The sequence below is a fragment of the Diabrotica undecimpunctata genome, chromosome 7 (genome assembly GCF_040954645.1).
Source record: "Diabrotica undecimpunctata isolate CICGRU chromosome 7, icDiaUnde3, whole genome shotgun sequence".
Classification (NCBI taxonomy): domain Eukaryota; kingdom Metazoa; phylum Arthropoda; class Insecta; order Coleoptera; family Chrysomelidae; genus Diabrotica; species Diabrotica undecimpunctata.
This window is the reverse complement of record NC_092809.1, coordinates 22,080,995-22,104,974: the sequence shown is the minus strand read 5'-3', so window position 1 is coordinate 22,104,974 and position 23,980 is coordinate 22,080,995. Positions and strand designations below refer to the sequence as shown.

The 23,980-nt window shown below is 34.1% G+C and overlaps 1 protein-coding gene across 1 annotated transcript in view; it reads left to right on the top strand.

Moving 5' to 3' along the window:
- Positions 1–23,980, top strand: part of LOC140445054 (X-linked interleukin-1 receptor accessory protein-like 2) — a 200,336-nt gene extending 176,356 nt beyond the window's left edge. The window contains exons 5-8 of the mRNA XM_072536845.1: positions 17,159–17,289; positions 17,770–18,075; positions 19,540–19,759; positions 23,488–23,980. Coding sequence (XP_072392946.1) covers positions 17,159–17,289; positions 17,770–18,075; positions 19,540–19,759; positions 23,488–23,653 — 823 coding nt within the window. The 3' untranslated portion in view covers positions 23,654–23,980. The remainder of the gene's footprint in view (positions 1–17,158; positions 17,290–17,769; positions 18,076–19,539; positions 19,760–23,487) is intronic.

The following is a 23,980-nucleotide window of genomic DNA, read 5'->3' as shown; positions in this document are numbered from 1 at the left end:
GTAGCACTACATACTATAACTCTCACGGTGTGGTCAACGTACCGCTCTTTATCAAATTGTTGGTCATATCTTTCTCCACTTCGCCTTCTCACTCTTGTCCGTCCATAGTGCATCCTCAGGCAGAAGCAGTATTCTAGTTCGCAGGACTCAGCGTTCTCGTTCAACAGTCATTCACACTTCAGTATACTGCGTAAAGTTCTGTTGGTCCTAAGAAATTTCTCTTATATATAGACCGGCTTCACGCAATCCGACAATTCGACCCCTCTTTAAGTCAATTAGCTGGTATACCAGGCGAATTCTACGATCTCTAGGCAATTTGAGCAATCAAAAAAGGCTTCTTAATCAGCTACATGAAAATTAAAATTTAACTGACACCGTAAATTCATGAAAGCTGAATGCTTCTTTATTACCAAACAATTCACGCAGCAACCATAAAACTTAACAGACACACCTGAATATTTTATCCATGGTAAGATAAGTCGTTATGTAAAAAATAGTGAATTCTATAATTCTAATAAACATACTTTAGGTGTTAACGTTTTTTTATCACTCAGTATAATGCCTACATTTTTCCTGCGCTCTTGTTATATTTTAAGTACTGGTCCGCTTTATGATTATTTATATCATTTCACTTTAAAATATTATGTTTTAAACATTTTAAAAGAGAACAATATACTAATAAATTCATATTAAACGTTTACATTAGAAATTCATATGAGCAATACGTTTATTTATATAATCTCTAGGAATATAAAATTTAGATAGAATCTGTAAACCACAACTTGTGTTCAGGTTCAGCTGCGCATAAATTTTTAAGTTTAAATCTTTCTCAAGTCACAGGTGGATGTCAAGTTTCACTTTCAAGGATGTTATTCTTCGTTTACCGGATGACTCATTATTAATTGGAACCGTCAGTTTTTTTCATCTACACTGAGAAAACACGCAAAAACTTGTTTAACTATTTTAAATTGTTTTGAAACTATTTTCTTCTAGCATTTCTGTATTAATTACTTTATTGAATAATTTAATTTAATATAGTAAATCACAATAATAATTAAAACTGTTAATCCAGTAACTCGGGCAAGTAAATAGGACTTTACCTCCCAATTCTGTCGGATTGTATAGATTTAGCTGAAAATTTGAATTTACCCTCCTTTACAAAAGTTTTATACGGACGAAGTGTGCTTTTTGTTTTTAGAACTGCCCCTAAATGGAAAAATGGAAAAACACGTATTTAAGCGTTTTATGCATTAAAATCTGATTGAATTAAGTAAAATAAACATATTCAATGATAATGTGCACTTTAATACAAATTTTCAACCCTTAGAAACCAACCCTTATGACGTAAATAACGTTAAAAAAATAATTTTTTACGATGTAAAATGCTTAACTTATGAATTAAAATCAATAAAAATGCATTCATCGCTTGTAAAATGATGTTTCATTGGTTTCAAGTTTTAACCCCTAAAAAGCACCCCCTTATGACCAAAAATACTTAAAAAGCCTATTTAAAATATTTTAATTTTCCATTTAGATAACTAAAAAGTCATTCCTCGCTTATGAAACAATATTTCTTTAGTTTAAACTCCTCACCCCCTAAAAATCACCCCTAACTACAAAGTTAAAAGTAGTTTTGTACACATTAAAAATCTAAACTTATATAAATATTATTTAAATCGATAAAAATTTGTTCCTTACTTATAAAACATTATTTCTTTGGTTGCAACTTTTTTAACACTTAAAAACTACCCCTATGCTCATAATAGTATGAAGCACTCAATATTATTTCTCAATCTTATTCTTGAATCGATATTTCGATATCGAGTTCAATTGCAATTTATTTACAAAGGCTATAGCCTCTGAGAACGTCCACGCCTCAATACCGTACAACAAATGAGAAAAAACACATCGTACTAGGTGTTTCTTAAGTCTTGAACTCCTTATATTTTATATTTTATTTCCTGTGAATGATCCATTCCTCACTCAATGTACAGGTCGACTGTTATATTTGTACAAATTAAATTTTAGTCAGATGTATCAGATTCTAATAAAATGAGATAGGACATCGTCAGATTCCTTTCTCCTTCGTAAGGATGTAGTGGCGTCATGTAATTTGTTTGACTATTTCTGTCCAATTATATCTCTCCAGATAAGAGAATGAGTAACCAGTCATGTTCTTAACTTGGTCAGACCGTCGTAGTGGAGATCTTCCTCTGGATATTTTACCCGCTACCTTCAACTATTATTCGCTCCATGCCTTCTCTTCTTCTAGTTATATGTCGAAAATATCTCAGTATATTTTGGTTGATAGTTGTGATGAGTCTAGTTTTTATGTTAAGTTCCGCTAGAATTGAGTTATTTATGCGATGGGCTGTCCATGGTTTACGCCACATTCTACGGTAGACCCACATTTCAAATGCCATTATACGCTTTGAATCGGCTTTTTTTATTGTCCAAGTTTCTGAAACATAGGTGGTGATAGGAAATATCAATGCTCGAGCAAGGCGTAATTTTGTGTTTTTTGTGATGTCAGTGTTCTTCCAAATTTTTGTGAGTTTGGCTGTTGCTGATCTGGCCATTGTGATGCGTCGACGGATCTCGTCTTTGCATCCTCCACTGTTAGTAATAACGGAACCTAAGTAATTAAATTGCCTGGCCACTTCGTAACCGGCCAAGTTTCTTATCTCTGCTTGGTTGTTTCTGATTGCATCGATGATCATCACTTTGGATTTCTGCATATTTATTTCTAAACCATATTCTGTACTCACCGTGCCTAGCCTATTCATAATTTGTTCCAGTTCTTTTGGTGATGACACCAATATGATAGTATCATCAGCATAACGTAAGTTTTTGATTTTTCTTCCTCCTATCGTTACTCTACCTTGCCATTCCTCAAAAACTTGACTCATAATATGTTCACTATATATATATATATATATATATATATATTGAATATAATAGGGGATATTATGCATCCCTGTCGAACTTTAGATTTTAATTTGAAGTTTTTCGAAACCTCATTATTAACTCTTACATTAGCAGTATATTTGCATATAGTTTTTGTAATAAATAGATTAGATGTTCTGGCGTACCCATTTCTCTAAGGCCTTGGAATAGTCAACAAAGCATAAATATGTTTCTATGTTAAACTCTCGAGATTTGTCGAAAATTTGACGAATATTAATACGTTCTCTTGTTCCTCTACCTGGGACGAATCCGCATTATTCTTGGGGAAGTTGTGGTAAGAGAATTATTGTCATCGTCAATATTTCTTTTGAATTTGAAATTAGCACGTATATTGAAAACAAAATTACCTGCATTTAAATCCATCAGAGGGAAAATTTCAAACGTGATTATGTGAATATGATTATGTATACATAATAAATAATAAAATATACTAATTACCTGCATGTCGGTATTACAATAAACATATTCCAAAATGTTTAGCCGTAGATAAACAGTTCTTCGAAATGGCTGTGTTAATAGTGTATTTTTAAATAATAATTCAACTAATTAATATTTATAAATATAAATTAAAGAAATATATATTATTTTAGGGAATAATAATTTTATTTATTAGATACTAAATTTTAAATATAGAAAATCAAAAAATCTCTTCTAAGTTTGCATTTGGTTATCCTACATGCCCGTTTATTTGTGATTTTCTTTTGTTTTTTATAATTTTATACACTAAACAGCACACAAATAAAAATAAGAAATGAAACGTTCAATTTTTATAAAGGTTCCATTCCTCACTGCTTACCAGACCACTCACTGTCATCACTATGATCACTATCTTGCAAATTAATAATGTATTTATCCAATTTAGTGTCATTTCCTTTTCCATAAAAAAATCTTTACTTTTAAATGTTTCAGAGAACGTCACAAGATTTTTCCACTGTTTTTAACGTAAGTCATTCAAATGGATTAAATAGGGTTTAGATCCGGATGATAGGGGGTAGTCGCAACGCTGCATGACCTTTAGGGCCGGCACATATTGAACCCAGCCGAGGCCCAGGCCGGCGAAATTCGTGGACAGTTTTGTGAAGCACGGTTAGAAGCGAGGTATCGCAAATTGAACCCACTCTACGACCAGCTCATGCACACGCTGGTCACACGTGGAAAGGTTTGTCGTCAGCGTACAGTTTTCGTGGGTCGTGGCGTGCGTGTTCCACTCCCACTACTCCTTGTTGTTTACTTTTACTTGTTTTTGTTTCCGAGATGGACTTAGAGAAGCTGATTGAACTCGTTCTGGATCATCCCGTGGTATATGATACCAGCCACGAGGACTATATGAGGACGATTCAGAGTCCGATCATGCTGATCCGATCAGAACGTTGGCGATCATGCTGGCTATGATGAATTTGTTGGTTGCTATACGGAATAGCTGTGTTGAGGTCTTTCTATACCATGCTTAAGCCAGGATATTCTTCTTCATCCTGGGGTCCCTTTTCCTTCAATTTCGCCTTGTAAAATGCATTGGAGTAGCTCATATCTGTCTTGATTTCTCATTACATGTCCCAAATAATGCAGCTTACGTTAACGATGTTGACCAAATCCGCGGTTGTGTTCATGACGCGGACGGGTTCAATATGCGCTGCGCTAGAAAACTAAACGCATAGGTCGCACGTGGCCTCGGCGTGAGTTGGGCCTCGGCTGGGTTCAATATCCGCCAGGCCTTATATTCAAGTATTTCATCAATCGCAAAATTTTGAAACCTTGGTTTCAATAAGATGAATGGTCATAATAATTTATCCAGGGACTGTAGGTATGTATAAATGTTCCTCAATAACTTGATCTCTATCGCATCCAGATTGAACAGTCTTTAGCTACTGCTGCTGACCAAAAGATATAACTGTAGGTTCACTTATATAATGAAGGAAAATTTGTTACCTAGGATTTTGAATACTAACAATCTTCAACTAACTGGTATCCAGCAAAACAACGTACTATTAAGGATATCTTGGCAAGCACAGCTGCCACGAAAAAAAAAACAACTGATAGATCGCTATTCTCACTATTGAGCTACTATCAACACTCTTGAAACATACTACAGCGGCAATAGTAAATATTCTCGTGAATAAACCACAGATGGGTAGAATAATAAGTTTACCACAACCTCACGAGGTGTGGTAAATTACCACAACTCGTGAATTATTCGTAATCACTTATATCTTTTAACGAATAACCCAAATAATTTGGTACGGCACATTACTTCTTTATTTTCCAATAATCTGCATGGATAACCAAAATAAAAGCCGAAAGACTCTTAACAATGACCTCTCTATATATTTATGTATGGCCAATTGGCTAGTGGTTTGCAAGGCTCGAACGCCGACGAATCGCTAGCCAAAATGGACTCCTCTAAAAGAATGGAGAGCCATCAGTACACGGAACCAAATACGTGACACCTTAGACAGGCCTAATAGCTATGCAAATATTTATACAGAGCTGTAGTTCTGTATAGTATCTAAAATTCTAGTAAAGGGATTATTCATTTTGACCGCTCGGAGGAACTCTTTATGACCGACTTCGAATTATTCTGGCTTTTTAAAGATTTACTTAACCTTCCGTTCATCGGGTGTGGTCTGTGAGTCTACGACAAAATAAAAATTTGGGATAATTCTCTCATTTTATTTTTGTAAATTTCTACCTTTCAGTACCTTCCTAGAAACTAAATACCATTCGTTTTTTTTTATACAAAACTGTTTTTGAAATTTCTAAATAGCTGCTGCATGGCCTTTTGTCCTGACAGACCCCACCCGATCAAATGTGTAACAATATTTGCACTGCTTCTTAGTTGTATTTTTCTTGCAATCTTGTTTCACCTGGCCAGAAATAACGCAAATTAAAAATAGGCAGGTATATTCTTCAGTTTTTGCATTTAGCAACGATATGACTGCCGTATCATATATACCGAAGAAAGGAAAAAATGTGATTGCTGTTTCCACTGTGCACAGAGATGATCGGATTGATGAAGATACTGGTGATCAGAAAAAACAGAAATAATTACTGTTTATAATTCCACAAAGAGTGGAGTAGATGTTGTAGACAGAATGATCACATCATATAATGTTTCCAGAACTACGAAACGTTGGTCAATGGTAGTAGTTTATAATCTCCTTAATCTCGCAGCAATTAATGCATTTGTAATTTACAAAGGCAACAACCCAGATGGAGAATTTTCCAAAACGCGAAGATTATTCCAAAAAAACCTAGGTATGGAATTGGTACAGGAGAGTATACGACGGAGAGCAGTTGACACGCATTTGACAAAAGCTGTGCGTGCTTTGGCCTTGAGACTCTCAGGCATTGAGGTCGACGTTGTACCAGAGCCCCAGCCAGAGAGGAAATTGTAAATATTACAAAAGACGCAAAACTCGCTTTTTTTTGCAAAATTTGCAAATCCTGGCTATGTATGGACCACATAATGGCATGCTGCAAAAATTGCTTAGAAAATTTGACCACTGTAGTTTGTGTCAACAATTTAATTTTTTAAAGTTCATTCGTTTACCAAATTCCCATCAGTAAACATGAACACGTATTGATATTCGCCGTCTCATTCGTCAAGAGGCTATTAAATATAATTTATTACCTTAAGCGAGACAGATTCTCATGCTACAGATCCCAACTTACCAGCATTTTAAATTCAAATTGTATCGTGTTGATTTTTAAGTTAATATATTGTGTTATATTTATGTTATAGTTATTGTTAAGTTATTTACTGGTCGTGTTATTTTTTAGAGTTTAGTTTAATTGTGATATAATGATTAAATTTCAAGAAATTCTTACACTAACAGTTTCAAAAGTAAATATTTTTAAAAATCATATGATACATAGGTCGTACATCAGTACGACCTTGTTTGGCTTACACGTGGTTCTATTGACGATTGGGAATTTGTAAAATGAATACGGTTTAGTTTATATATGTTTTTGTAGTACTTTGTTTGTTTCTAATTAAAGTTTTAAATGTTTTTTTTTGTTTTTTTTTTTATTATTTAGTCGCTATTCACAAATTTGAAAAAATATGCGTTGAAATTGTAAACATTTTTAAAATTTACCTAATACAACTTAAAAATTTTTTTGGAATTGTTTCTGTAATAAACATTATATAGGAAATGATTTGTTTAAAACACCTTGATGCGAAATTAGCAATAAAATGTATGCTGTTGCTCGGTAGGCGGAAGGCGGTATTTCATTTTGGTCCTCACAGACCACACCCGACCGATGAACGGAGGGTTAAAAGAAGAATGTCTTATAGTAATATTCATCTAGAGGCCTCCCTGTCATGCCATTTTAACAACGAAATACGAGGAGCGGTAATTAAAGCACTACACTATTTTTAACTTCCATCATTACCAGACGTAACGATACAGCCCTTCTGAATACAACTAAGTATAGGTTTCCAACAATTTTAAAACGGACCTATTCGTCTCATGCCTCGCAATGATCTTTAAGCCATGAAACATACTAAGTACCGGATTGCCACCCAACCAACAGCATCGCCATTCACGAACCATAATTTATACTCGCATTCGTCATGTTTTAGTGTTTTTTAATACAGTAAAACGGCTATAGACGACGTACCACATCCATTCGTTGCATTGTCTTTAATTTGCTGCCGTTGAAAAATTGTACAAAGCCACAGAGCGGAAATAATGGTGTGTGCCATGTAGACGCACGCACATGCAAACCCAAGAACACATTTTGTTGTCATTATTGCTTTCATTCTTCTTTTCTGGTATATTTATTTTTACACTTCTAGTAAACGAACTTGTATTGTGTAATAGACTTTTTCGTTCAATGTATACATATTGTTAATTCCAAAAGATATTGGGAATCACAACTTACTTCATGTTTTATTACGTAGGTTGCAAGAAAATTCTCAATATATTTTCATAAAATATAATGTTAATCTTCTTTAAAAACATATTCCCTCAAACGATTTTTCATCGCGTTTTTTCTGTCTAGAAACTCGTTTTTACATTGAATGTACGCTTGGAACTCTCCACTCATAGATGCAAATTAGGCTAATAAAAATTCAGATAAAACACACGAAATCGCCTTACCAGTATATTATAATTTCTGACTTAAATAAAAAAGGTAAGGTTAAAAGTTTTACAAAAAAAATCCTGAAAGCTTAAAAGATTGCAAATTAGGAAAGTAAATATAATATAATCTACATATATTTACTAAATATGGAATGTAAAGTTTGTTTCACGAAAAATGGTTGAGTGCTTAATGGTTACCTGAGTTGATCCTATTGTGTATACAAGAGTCTCTCAATAAACTACCGAAGTACACACGGTTGCACTTCAGAAAGTTTGTTATTTAATATATTTCATTGGTAAGCTGTGTAATACACGATTATGAAAATTTATTAAATTATTTCATATGGTATTTTCAGGTTGTTCAAGTAAATATACTTGATAATTGAACAATTTTTAAGATGAAGAAAGTAGTTTTTTTGTTCTACGTGAATAATTGTAGTATATGGATCTAAATTCAGAAAGGTACTTTCCTTCACACTTTTTACAGGCTTAGGACTGTCAGCAAAAAACTGGCGTGTTTAAAAGTGTTTGCTCTTCCTAATCGGATATCGTTAAAAATGTACAGTAATAATAGTTCTATTTACAGTATATACATACAAACGAATATATAATGTACAAAAATAGATGAATTGAAAAAAAAATATTGAAAAATATATACAAGTTAATATTTACAAAAAAAATACCCAAAATAACCAAAATATATTTATGAATTCCTAAATACCTAATTCTGTTTCGCTGTCGCTATCCTCTTCAAGATTAATAACAATTGGTTTAATTATGTGATTCAAAGTAACATATGAATTTTCTACGTTCATTACATGCGTACTGAATTTTTCCAACTTTCTGGGGAGATATCATCAACACATTTCCTTATTAATTCGAGTACACTACCACTTAAAGTCGGAGAAACATTTTGTGACCTAACATTTGACTTTTCTTGGTGCCACATATGCTCTATGGGATTAAAGAAACAATAATAGGGCGGAAGCCGTAACACTGTATGTCCCATGTCCTCGGCCAATGCGTCACAAACATATACTTTTTTAATAGAAAATGATTTTAACACTTCTAACAGTTCATTTTTTAAATAACTTTCTTCAAAATATATATCGTTTTCTAACAGGTAGTTTTGAATTTCAATTTTCGTGTTATTTGCACTTGGAGACTTATGTAATTGACGACTGTGGTAACTTGCATTGTCCATTACTATCACACTATTTTGAGGAAGGTTAGTTATAAGACAATTCTTAAACCATTGCTCAAAAAGCTCTGCCGTTGTATCCTCATGGTAGTCCACGCAGGAGTCTTTAATGTTCTTTGCAGAAAGCCATAAGGCATTTGGGACCCAACCATTTTCTGATCCTGAATATAAAATTGTTATTCTTTTCCCTTTGTTTGATGGAGCTTTTGTTTGACATCTGTTGGAAGAATCGGACCATCCTTTGGATGGTGTTTCATGAGTGCCAAACCATGTCTCGTCCAGATAAATTATTGGTCGATCTTCTGTACGGTACTTTCTTATGGAAGTTATATATTTAGTACGCCACTTTTGTAAACGATGGGACTCCATAAGCACTTGCCTTTTGTCAATTGTACGATATCTGAAGCCCATTTTAGACAAAATCCTCCAAAGACTAATGCGGCTACAGTTTATTTGTGTATCATCATTAGTAAGCCGTTGTTTTAAAGCATCTAATGTAGGTATCCGTTGCTCTGCGTACATTGTGTAAATTTTTCGTCTTATTAAGTCCTTGATCACTTTCGTCAATACATTTGGTAGAACCGGCATCCTTACGCTTCCTTCTTGACTTAATGGGATTTGATGTAATTCACTGGCAGCAGTATTAGCAGTAAGTCCTCTTGTAAGTAAAGAACTATATATTGTTTTTACGATTTCTCTAGCGTCAGCAGATAAATGCTTTTTCTTTGCTGGAACACTGGAAGAAGCACCATCAATGTTTTCCACGGACGCCACATAATGCTGTTTTATAGGTATAAATAGGTATAACACTGGTAACACTTGTAACACTTTCAACTAAATGAAACAAAATGTATATTTAAAAATTTCTCATCGGTTTTATATACTTTTACAAATTATACAGAATAGAGGGAACCTGTATAATTATTCCAGGAAATACTTAACGATCAACAAATTTATTGTGGTCATTAAAAGATCAACCATTGATAGTGAAACTCACTGTTAAAATGTTTACAACTTTATGAAATAAAATGTATTCTAATCGTTTTTATAATTTTATACGATTTTTTAATCGTTTTTATATTACCAGGAATTTATTATACAAACAAGATAACGACACTCCACAGTAGCTTCAATTTTACCTGAATACTTACCTGCTCAACTAATGTTGACTAAGCTGGGGTACTTGCGGTCGGGTTTTATTGCAATCATTAAGCACTCAACCATTTTTCGTGAAATAAACTATACATAAAATTTTCCTAAATGGAAGTTTCCATCCTGTTCTGGATGGAAAACTTGAAATCGCCGCTGAACTAAAATATTACATCACATAAATTAGTTGAAAACATGCTTTTTGATCGACCCTCACAAATTGTGAAATTTACATAGTAATAACAATCGTAAAATTCTTACACTGCACCATCGTACAGTATTAAAGTGTTAGGGTGTTAGTTCGTTGTGCATCGAAGAAATAAGATTTGTGAGTACATATTTTATTATTAATAAAGTAATCCGTGATCACAGTATCATAAAAACACAATACAGAAATCAGCCATTTATCGACACCAGTTTTTATTACAAAGGTAATTACCAAAACCTGAAGCGGAACAGGTCCGTATTTAGGATAATCAAAAGGTAATTAACCCTAGAATACGGGACTATCGTAAATTTTACTACTCCATATAAAAAAGCCTATATTTTTTACTTTAAATTTTTTATTCATTGTATACACTGCTCCAAAAAATTAACGCTCCACTTTAAAACTTACCATATAACAGGAAAATATTAACTGAAATGAAAAGCATTTTATTTCGTATTACTTTACTTTGTAAAACAAACATATTTAGTGATGTTGTCGTTAAACATCTTTAATATTCATAAACTTAACACAATCTTAAAACAATTAACAAAAAAATCTCTAATTCTAAAAATAGAAATTGTTAATTTTTTTGCTTAATAAGACGTATTTCCACCCCTGATACGAATGACAGCTTGGCATCGACGATTCATACTTAAAATAAACGGTCTTAAAGTATTCTGATCAGTTCATTCCAAATTTGGACAAGACGTTGTTCCAGTTCCTGCAGAGTGTTTGGTTGATAAGGAAAATTCCGTAGACGTCTACCAAGTAAGTCCCAAGCATTCTCTATAGGATTGAGATCGGCACTATTCGCTGGCCATTCCATAACGTCGATTCCAACTTCCTCTAGATAATTTTGCACCATATTTGCAACGTGCGGTCGTGCATTATCGTGCATTAGAACAAAATTTTCGCCAATATAAGGAGCAAATGGCACAACGTGGTCTTGAAGAACGTCAACGATATATCGGTGAGCGTTGATGGTACCGTTCTTCAACACCACCAAGTCTGTACGACCCGTTAAAGAAACGCCACCCCACACCATAACCGGCCCTCCACCGAATAACGTCGTTCCTCGCATGTTACACTGTGAATACCGTTCGTTCTGACGTCGGTACACGCGAATGCGCCTATCACAATTGTAAAGACAGAATCTGCTCTCATCTGTAAACAGAACTCTATTTCAATCAGCCTTCAACCAATGGATATGATATCATGCAAATTCTAAACGCGCTCTGCGATGAGCTACGGTCAAGGCTGGCCCTCTGGCAGGTATACGATTTACCAAATTACCTTCCTTGAGACGTTGGCGAACAGTTTCACAGCCGATTCGAACATTATGAACATCTTTAAGTTGGGATTGTAAGCTTCTGGTAGTTACAAATCGTTGTCTTAGGGTGCGAAGTTGTAAAAAACGGTCTTGAACGGACGTTGTTACACGATGTCGGCTTTGTCCTGGACGCCTAGAGTGACTACCGGTCTCTCTGTACCATTCCATCATTCTTGAGACCGATGTATGGTGTACGCCGAACCATTCCCCTAAATGTCTGTAACTCCAACCTTTTTCGTGCAAAACCACTATTTGAGCACACTCTTCGTTAGTCGAATTTCTCGATTCGCGTTGCATTTTGATTAAAACAATAGCAAAATATTACCACCAAACAGCAATAGTTCACACAACGACTGAAAAATGACACTAACCTCTTATCGACATTAACAAATTTACAGCACCTTTGTTTTGTGTTCCTTAGAAACCGGTTGAAACAAAAAAACAATACAAGTAACCTGATAAAAACATTCCAAATACATGGTATATTCCATACAAAAATGAATACAATTAAATTTAAAACACCAATGAATCGCTTTTTTTGTTTTTGTAAAGGGTGCGTTAATTTCTTGGAATAGTAGAAAACAATTAAGATTCTTAGTATATCTTACAAAAGCATAAAATTATGAAACAAACATATTTGAGTATTTTTAGGAACATACGGTACAAATATCTCCTCAGTGTTCTCCGCAAATTGGCTTTTTGCACTCCTGGCAATAGTTGGTGGTCATGCGCCTTTTTTGCTTGGACAGTAGAAACAAGTCTTCCTCTTCTTTTTCTGGGCCTTATTTTCATCATCTCCTTCAGTTATGTTGAGGATTTCAACTATGTCTTGGCGAATATTTCGACGTAAACTTGCAGTGTTGTATCTGTTTAGCATCCATAGTTTTGCAAGACAAAGGCTTAACTTACTTATATATTGATATCTGGAGATAGGTTTTTCGTTTTTTTTTTTAATTAAAAGTATAAATAACGTAAGAGTTTATGCTGGCCATATTTATTATTCCATAGAATACGCATAATGGCCATCTGCGTGTTTTTCTGCTGGAGCTCATATTAGAACACATTTGGTCGAAGGTGTCTACACCTGCTTTGGTTTCATTATAGTTATGAACTATGGATGACTTGCCGGTTTCTTCTGCGATTTCTGCTCCCTCATGCATTGTTGAAAGTAACAAAACTACTTTGTTTCTCTTTGGCATGTAAGATACTAACGTCTTTTTTTTTATCGAAACAAAACATTGGCGTATTACAGTTTCGGTCTTTTGCGTTCAAGAACTCCTTAGGAATCTCCTTTTTATTCTTACAAATGGTTCCTGTCATTGTTAATTTGTATGGATCTTATAACAATTGGTCAGCAAGAGAAACCGATGTGAACCAGTTGGCCATAGTTACGTTACGATGCGTACCGTGAATTAATTTAGTCAACTCTTTTACATAAAATTCAGCTAGAGGCAAACCGTTGGTTTTTTTCCAAGTAAGGACTTGCATCTACCATACATTTGGTTGAGAAATCGCATACCATAACAATTTTTATTGTGACGTATGAGGATGGAGAATACGATGTTCTACACGTATCGATAAAAATGTTCCAAGTTTGTTGAATGTGTGTAAAGGGATCATTTATCTTTCTCCCTTCTCTTGTTTCCTTCTTATCAAATCTAAGGCAGTTTAGCAGGAATAAAAAGCGATCACAATTCATACAAGATCTGTAAAACTTGTCTGAAAGGGTGGCATCAAACATATGCCTTCCTGATAAATGATTGTCTTTCTTTGCCGCAGAAAGGATTAAAATACCAAATAAAGCTTTCAATTCGTCTTTTGTCGTTATGCTAACATTCTGATGGCCACTGTATTTTCGAGCTTGATCGGCAATCTCTGCATTTGTATGTTGCAGAATTATATCAAATATATTGTCAGAAAATAAATGCAAAAAATAATCATCCAACGTAGAACAGTTTTTTGCAGTCCGTTTAGGATCCGATATAAAATTATTATGTTCCTAGCAACTGTTCTTTTAGATCTTAGAGTCAACTCTGTTGACCATTTGTGACAATTTTTACCCTTGAGGCTTTTGTTTTTAAAGTTTATTAAATATTTTGAACGTTTACGTACTTGTGATAAAGGAAGATTATTTTCATCTGAACTAGCTTCTACCTTTTCTTCAGGCTGAACTGGACTGTTATATTCCTCTTGGATAAGGCGAGCAGGAGAAACAGACAAATTATTTTCCACATCAACCTCGCTATCGGAGCCAGAGGATTCAGCTTTCAAATTGTCCTCTTCCCAGTCACTACCACTATCTTCAAACGGGTCTGGATCACTGTGTTCCCCATTCATAATACGTGCCTCTTCCTCCTCCAGTTCTTTTGCGGACAAAAACTTTTTATTTGACATCCTAATAAGAAAAACTCAAATAGTATATCATGTAATAAGAATGAAAAAACAATTTACCTTAATTTTTTGTTACTAAAATACTCAAAATCAAAATACAAACAATAAGAACCAGCTGATTTATTATTTGACGTAAACACGGGACTTTCGTAAAAATTACGAACCAAGCGATAAAATATGGTCTTAGAATTTTAAATTATTTGAAGGAAGGTACTCAATTGGAGAAATCGTTAAAATAAACGAGAGTGGGCGAAAGTGCCCGATATATTATGAGCGTCGTCAAATTTACGAATGACCCTAGGGTTAAAAATGAAATTTGATGTTACTGAGAATAACAATGAATTATCTCAATCTACTTCACAGCCACCTTTATCTTACTCGGCTGCAGCCGGTAAACAACAAGAACCAATCTATCAATCCGAACTACAAGCAAAAGTTTACAATTCTCTCAATAATGTCAAATTAGAAGAATACTTGTTAGCGATAGGTACTCTAGTTAGTCCAAATCATATTCTTTTTTCATCAAGAATCACCAGCAATCGTATCTGTATTTATTTCTCAAGCAAACAAATCGCAGTTGAATTTTTTCAAACCATGGAGGTTTCATCATTGTAAACAATATACAAATTCAAGTCTGTAGACTAATTACTTGAAGTGAAAGACTCTTAATACCCAATGTATCTTTCGACATATTTACATATCCCCACCCACAATTACAATTCCCGATTCCATTGTTATAACGTATGATGACACTAACAATCGAATTTCTTTAACGCTAGACAATGTTTCCATTGCAAACAACATGGCCACATTTCCAGTAGTTGCTCAGTAACTGTAACTAACTCAGCTACAGCTGTCCCAACTACTACATTTTCAAACAGAAATGAGTCTATTATAGTATTTTCAGCGACTGCTATGACATCTTCAGCAACGAGTACCTCTACAAATATATCAAATACCTCAACGTCATCTTCAAAAACATCATCTACAACCCACTTAATAAGGCACGATACATCGACTACAGTTAATACAATATCAGTACGATCTAAAACAAATATATCCACTTCACCAACCACATCATCCCACACAAGTATTACTAAACAGTCTTTATCTTCCAGTCTACACAATAATTCTAGCTCTTAATGAAAATAAAGACTATCCGGCACCACAAGAATTTAGCATATCCAACGAGGAAAATACATCAAAATCATCCTCCAAACGAACTATATCTGAAGCCCCCCATTGGGACATCAGCTAGTGAAAATTTATTTTTAAAGCCAACCCAGAAACAAAAAAAAAATAAAAACAAAAACATCGCAAATGTCTTTAGAAACCCTAGTGCAACCAATTAAAGAATTATTTGATTCCGAACAACAAATATTAATCTTCGAAGAAACAGTTTATTTGGCATCATTCAAGGAACTAAAGATGTTATCAGTGTTACAAATAAATATACCTCAGACACTCAAACATTTATACAACTCTTATCCAAAATCCATTCATGTACATTCGAGCGTCCACTAAAATTGAAATGTACTAAGTTAAAAAAGAAACTGAGGAAACAACTCAGAAAACTCAGATACGAGGATGAAGAACTCGACACGGATACGTCGAGTGAGTTATTCCAGGAGCTTAACATTTAATTAAAAAACAAAATAGACTTCAAGGGAACGAAGAAGCTGGCCGAAGTGAAGTGAGAAATGTAGTGCTAAATGACTTAAAATCATTTGTTAAAGTAAAGGTTGAAAATTTGTGGCAAAACCAGTGGGACAGTTCAACTTCGCGAAGTGAAAACATATGTAAAACCCGTAGAAATATCAAATTCCCAACAGGGCTCATTAAGTCGTTCGTACTCGACTTCGTCTAAGACATACCCGACTTACCCACGGGTATATAATCGGCCACACTAATCCTACTTTATGTGAGAATTATAATGTTCCACTCAGTGTTAAGCATATCCTTGTAGATTGTCACAAGATACCAGTTGCAAAGATAGACCAATCACATCATCGGATTAACAAGTGAAATCTTAGTAGAAAAATTTAAAATAGAGACATTAATATACTTAACAAAATTTAATATTTATAAGTCAATTACCTCATGTATATGTTTATATGTCGCTAATAACCTCAGAGGTTGATGCGACAATGTTTGTAAATAAAAAAAAAACATAAATTAGTTGAAATTTAGGTACTTATGGATTGTTTCGTAGCAATCAAGATTTAATGTTCTTGTTAAAAACAGTTCAAAATCTTTTTAAAATTCCTTGACACGTGTTCATTTGTACCTTTCGATTCAGTAGCGCACCTAGAATTTGCCTCGGGGGGGGGGGTTTGGTTGGTGACCGAAATTTTTTTTATGATGTTACCTCCATTTTGAGTCATTAAAATGTGTGAGCAACAGTGTCGGAATAGGGTCCTGGGGGGGGGGTTAACCCCCAAAACCCCCCCTGGGTGCGCCACTGTTTCGATTACAAATTCTTAAATATTATAAAGGAAAATTATCAGCTAAACAATTTACTACACAAAATTTATTAAAGCTGAATCCGAGCTTAGTGCATCTACCTGCTGGATCCCATATCCAGCTGGTATTGGTCCGGTAAATCTTCGCGTTTGTCCTCTCTTGGATTTGGTTTGCTTGATGTTATTCAAACACTAAATTATATATAAAGCTTTACTAACGTGTACCATGATATTAATATTATCATAAAACTATCTTAACTACTATAATTCAATTCGAAGAAGAGAGAAAATAATATACTTTATTATAAACTTTATTACCTTTTCTAATTATCATTTGTTTTTAAAACCATTCATTTTGATTTTCAGAGAAGATGGCCAAACCCTGGGGGCTTATATGATAATAGATTCGATACAACCCGAAGATTTCGGAGAATATGAATGCGTAATCACCAAACCTGGAATCACCATTAAAAGATACATAAAAGTTATTGAACGAGGTAATTTTTTCTAATAGAACGTAATTTTTTAGTATGAATTTATATGAAAAGGTTTTCGCGGTTAGTAAAATCAAACATTTCAGTCTATATGTTATTGGAAAAATTAATATTTTCGATATATATATAATAATTCATATATTCGAATTTGGTTATGTCGAGCTTTCGACCTCTCTCAGAGAGTTGAAAGTCTTCGACGGGAACTTATTTCGGAAGTAAGTTTTCAGCAAGAATCATTCAGAATTCTGGAACCTAAGTCTTCAAATCACTTCACTACTACACTCACTGACTGATCAATAATCGAAAAACAGTTACAATCGTTGTCACATCTGTTCAATCTCAGACGAAACGCCATTAAAGAACAATTTCAGCTCATGGAATAATGTCTTCAGCTTTCAATTTAGCCTTTTGTCATTTAAAATTATGTTATTTTTCTTTTTTTTTTCTTATACATTATGTAAATGATGTTTTCTTCTTTTTCAGAGATAGAAGTGGAGTATTTAGACCCCAGTCCCCTACCAATTGCAAAATTGGCCATTTTAATGACCGCCATTTTGTGTATTTTCGTAGCTGTAGTGGTATTTTATCTCAAATTTGGGCTAAAGGTTCAAGTACGCCTCAAGGACACCTTGAGTCCTTTGGAGGATTCGGATGGAAAGGAAAAGGATGTTTTGGTAGTTTATACGTCAGCGGACAGTGAATTGGCATTGGGGGTTCTGCTACCAACGTTGGAAGAAAAATACAAATACACTTGTGATTCTAAGGAACTGTGTCCTGAAATTAGTTTGTGTAAGTCGATCAAATAATTTATTTAAAGATAATTAATTTGAAACATCAGTTATTTTATATCTTATGAACAGTTTTATCAGTATGAGTATTTTGTTGTTTTTATCTTATATTCCTGGATACACGACTTAGCTGGAGAGAACTGAACTCCTAGTCAGGATAAAAATCGATTTCTAAGGGGATAACGTGGGACTAGACTCCATAGGAAGAAGACGAAACTCCTGGCTAAAGAATCTACGGGAATGGTATAGCTGTAGCAGCAACGAATTGTTTCGGTCAGCAGTTTCGAAAATACGTATAGCCCTGATGATCGCCAACCTTCGGAACGAAGATGGCACTTGAAGAAGAAGAAGAAGACTTGGAATATACGTAGGATTATGTCAGAAATTGGATTGACCGTGGACCAATAGGATTGGCTTTGGACCATAGTTAAGATTACGGCCATATAACATTGGAGTAACGGTGAACACTAATTAAATGAGGAAATAGCAGTGTAAAAATATGCGGAATAATAACAAGATAAGGGATTACGAAAAGGTATCAAAAAATAGCTATATCAAGCTATATCAAGGGTCTGGAGACACAACACTTCTCGAACGTCAACTACATATTGGTTTACAACAAATATTCCTTTTTAGGAAGAAATAATCAAAAAGGGGATAGCATTCTTTGCGTGTGGTTATAAAGCAGACGGAAACGTTAGGGTATTTCATAATGGGACGTGGGGAAACTGAAACTAACCCAAATAAAGGTTATTCCGTACAGATGATTGATCATAAACACAGAATAATTAGGTACCTTTTTCCTAGGACATTTAAGGGATCATCTTCGATATTAGCTAACAACAAGCTCCGACAACAGCGAAATGGGTAGATTTAACAGCGTTTAGAAAAATAAACGCACAAAGGGCAATAGAGTTGACCGGATTTCTGACACGTTACAATTTTAACTTAGAAGCAGTTGTACTTAACTTGATAGACTTGCTTTAGGTTTTCATATTCATATCAATATGTTTGATGTATAAGTTGTATATGTATAAGTTTTGCCTATACTACTGCTCTGTCATTACTCGCGGTATTTTTAGAACCATTGTTGTAAAATGTAACCATTTTAATAATATTTTATATGTTTGAAATAGAAGTTTCACTGTCTCATTTTCTAGTAAATAATGTGCTAAAGTACTTTCGCAGTTCACTTTGAACAAAAAAGTTACAATACAAACATTTTGATACTCAAGGGAATTTGGGGAATTTCTTTCTAGACGTAGTGATTTACTGTTGGTCCTAAATTACTCATACTTGAAATCCAGAAATTACAAAAATGGCTAAATTGGCCAAAATTTGCACTGTTCAGAAGTTTGTCTTTTAAACAGCCTGATTACTTCATTATCACATACCTTATGTATATATCCATAGTATTTAAGTATCTTATGATTTTTAAAGTAAATTTCTTAATGTATACTTTTAGGGTACAAAGACTTGTCGGAAGGAGAAAAATACAGAAGGGTAATTGTTGTGATATCGCCTGCTATGCTGGAAGGTTCTTGGGATCCTAGTAGACTTTTATTAGCACTGAAACAATTAAAAGGTTTTGGTCCCAATGTAATTTTCATTTCTTTGAAGGAGCTTCCGAAAAACGAGCCTGAAATTAAGAATGCCGAAGGGGAAACATTGAGCGCCGTCATAAGGTGAGTGGTAGATTTATGTAATTCTAGGTTTCTCATTTTTTTTTCTGAGCTGTCTAACACAACTGCTCCTCTAACATCTACACTTAATCATTCGGAATCAACATTAAACTGTATATATCCCCTATATATGTGTACATTTCACGATACAATTTGTAGATCGTGCGATCAAAATTGGGTTTCATTCTAGTTCTGTTGATGCTTTACTTAACTTTTCTTACAAAAGTAATCTTATTATAATAATAGTAATTGTAGAGGGTTTTCTTTTTGGACCGTTGTGTGTTGCTTTGTTGGAGTTTCGCGATAACTTCAAGTAAACAAACGGTTATACACCAATCTGTAACCGTTCTTCAATCTTCTAAAGCATTTGTTGCCACATGGTCAGATTTTGGCACAAAAGTTGCGACCATTTCCTTTGACACAATTCGAGAACGAATCACTTTTGTTGGTATTTCCTCATCGTGATCTTGAAACACCCACACAGCAGATTGGCATTTATTTTCGGATTCGTAGGAGTAAATCCAAAATTCATCGCCACTAACAATACTATAAACGTTTTTTGAGCTTTCTTTGTTGAACCGTTCCGAGTATTTTTTGACACCAATTGACCCGCTTTTTGCTCTTCTGTGAGCAAATCGGGTATCCAACGGGAAACCAACTTTGTAACACCCAGTTCTTCATGTAGGATCTTTTGGATCGAGGTCTTTGAAGTGTCAAAAGATGCCTCTATCTCCCGGTATGTTACACGGCGGTCATCCTTAATTAGTTGATGAACCGCATCAATGTTTTGGTGTCTTACTGTTTTAGATGGACCTAGCCTGGATTCGTCGCTGAAAGAGATAATCCTCTCCGAAAATTGTAAAAAATTATTGCTCGAAAATGTTCTAGGCTAAGATCCATTGTTCGACCGACTTGCTAATTTTAAAAATTTACTGTAAGTACGCAATGAAACTCTCGATTTATGTCAACAAAAGATTGAGGTTACATTTGTGTCGAAAGGTTGCGCCCTATAAGCGGCTATATGCAAAACTAAAAAGACAACCCTATAATAATAGTAATTCAATAATAAAAAAAGATTTTCGTGAAAATATCCACAACGGATTAATTTCTGCAAAAATAGTTACTCCTGTATATAAATAGACAAGAGATATAATTTCAATTGTGGACATCGTTAACAAACACATAATTCCATCTAGCAATATTGGGAATTTACCATATTTCTAATTTTAAATTCTAAAAATATATCTGACGGTACAAATTAATTGTTTTTTTATATTATTAATTAATTGTGGCATTTCCTAATTGTTCCAGTGTATTGGGAAATAAAACCACATTAAACACCAGAAATAATTTTAATTATCAATTATACTGTGTATCTACGAATTAATTATTTGTATAATTGCTGTAAAAGTTCTTGTTTTTTCTCATAGATTCCTAACCATAATTTTTTTGGTTAAATTTTGGTTTTCCCATAATTTTGTTTAGGGTACTTCTAAATCTTTGTGTTTGCTTTGTATCATATGTAAAAATAGATAATCTTCTTTTCCTCCATTTATTTATAAAGATTAATTATCCTTCTAGATATAATGTAGATTTATCCTATAGATCATAATTTTTTGGTCTTTTATTGCTTTCTGGCATCTCTCACCCAACCGATAATATACAAAGAATAGCATACGCTAATGATATCGTGATAATTGGAAGAATCCGAAATGAAGCACTTGCAGCATTTACACGTATCAAAAACGACGCAAAAAACATTGTGATTAACACTCAAACAACTAAGACTATATATTAGGAATGCAACAAAATAACTTAAGAGGTGCAACATGAACATGTAGAAACGATGGAAGAATTCTGCTACTTATGGTAACTGGTGGACTGCACAAACAACACATCCAAGCAAATAAGGAAAAGAATAACAGAGTGTATGAAGAAAGCGAGACAACTTCGAACTACAGACTTTTTGGAGATGTAGATATCATGAAAACCATCAAAATAAACCAGTGGGCCACATTATGCATAGATGAAAGTGGTTCTGGTAAAATAACTATGCTAACTAAGAACAGGGATACCTAAACTCAGCTATCTGGGCGATGCGCAGGAAGATTTAAGGGAGATTGGAATGAGGGAATGTAGAAGACAGAACAAATCAAGTATTTTAACAATAAATGACTGAAAATGAGAACTTAATGAAACCATTTTAGTTATATGATATCTCCTTACCGTACTCTCCCGATCTTATTTAAAAAGCCGATTCAATGCAATTAGATTAACGGATGTTATTACTGTGGCATACTGTAGGTAAACAATGTTTAACATGTCTGTGAGCTGAAAGATTTTATTATGTATGCCATCTACATCTATGTTTCTGGCTTTCGGATAGGTTTTCGCGTCAGCTTGACCTCTTTTGAGTCGAGACCTTACGTCAACAGATACTTATATATTGTTCTCGCTGCGCCGCTCATGCTCGCACCATCTTTTTCTTGGTCTGTCAATACTTCTTCGTCCATTTGAAAACTTATCTCGTGCTATTCGTACTATCCTATCATCTGCCATTCTACTAATGTATTCGTTCCACTCCTGTTTCCGTTTTGTCACCCATCCATTTATGTCTTCTTCTGTCTCGGCGATTAATGCGGCGTCGTCTGTGTAGGCCTCTCGGAGGTTCCTAGGTTCCTCTTCATTATTGGAGATATTTAATGGGATCCAATTTGGGGTTGCGGGTTTGTCGCCATGGATGGGCACTCCTCACAGATCCCTGCATGAATTTGCGATCACAATCTTAAGCAAGACTCTGAAATATAGGGAGAAAAGTACCGTCTAATATTCTCTCTACTTTATTAACTATCTTTAAAGAGACTTAACCACAATTTCACTTGAAAATACGTTTTTATTTTGATGTTTCGGTTTTCACTTCGGAAATACAAATATATTTTGAGAACGATTTCCAAAGTGGAAATCGAAATGTCAAAATAAACGTAGTTTCAATTGGAACTGTGATTAATTTCCATTAAAGATAGTAAGTAATATTAAAATGCTACAAGATTCGACCGTTACCAACACCAGCTTTCAGAACAAATAACAACCTAGGCAAATATATTAAAAACAACAAGAGCCAACATAAAAACCACTTACACAGTGGTGTGTACAAACTTAAATGTGGCGACTGCCCAAAAACTTACATTGGTCAAACTGGTAGAAATTTTAATAAACGAATAGCAGAACATAACAGGGCTTTTAATAATAGAAAAACAGATTCTACATACGCACTTCACCTTCTAGATCATAATCATTCTTTTAACGACGAATTTAAAATTTTCCCCATTCAAAATAAAGGCCTCAAGCTATTTTTGTTAGAATCTATGGAAATCAACAAATTAAAAAACACAGATATAATTCTGAATGACCAGCTTGAGACAAACAGTTCTCCCCTCCTCAACCTATTTCATTAAAGACTATAAAGTGTAAACCCATGCCAAAAACAGATCACTTGAGAAAGGCAATCAGCCGAAACCGCTGTAGTGATAAGAATTTAAAATAAATTTTGTGGAAGTTTTGAAAACAAAGTTTTCAGTGTTTTATTGTTACAATATTATCTCTACCTATTATGGGATATTATGAGATTTCGGCATATTAGGCTTTGTATAGGTAGTGGATTCTTTAATTTATTTTGTGACAATTGAATTAGACTGATTTGAACTTTATATTTTATTTCTTTTTTTTTGCAGATCATTGGGGGTAATTGTGTGGGACAGGCGCGACGAAGAAAAAGTATGGTACTTACTACGTCTCAAACTCCCTCCCAAAAGAACGGTTTCCGAAAAGAGAACTAGAGGACCGGATACAAGACTGCGTAATAATTCTCAAGAATCTATAGGAGAGTATGTTGTGTGAACTGGTAGCTTTTATTGTGAAAATATCGATAGGTTGTAGCCAACAGTTTTGTACGTTTCTATGAAGTTTCCTCAGAATTTCTGATTTGTTTAGAAATTTAAATAATAAAAAAGCTGATAGTTCCGATTTTTGTTTGATAGCTTGTTTGATATCAAATTTTTGCTTTTCTTTGAAAATAACACCACAATTAAAAAGAAATAAATCTTTTTTTATGGTTATAAAAAAAGATTTGGTTTTTCTTACTATAAGTACAAATACTTTCCTTAATACAAGTTTGAAGTTTGTTTCGAATTTGAGAGAAATTTGAGAATAAATATATATATATAT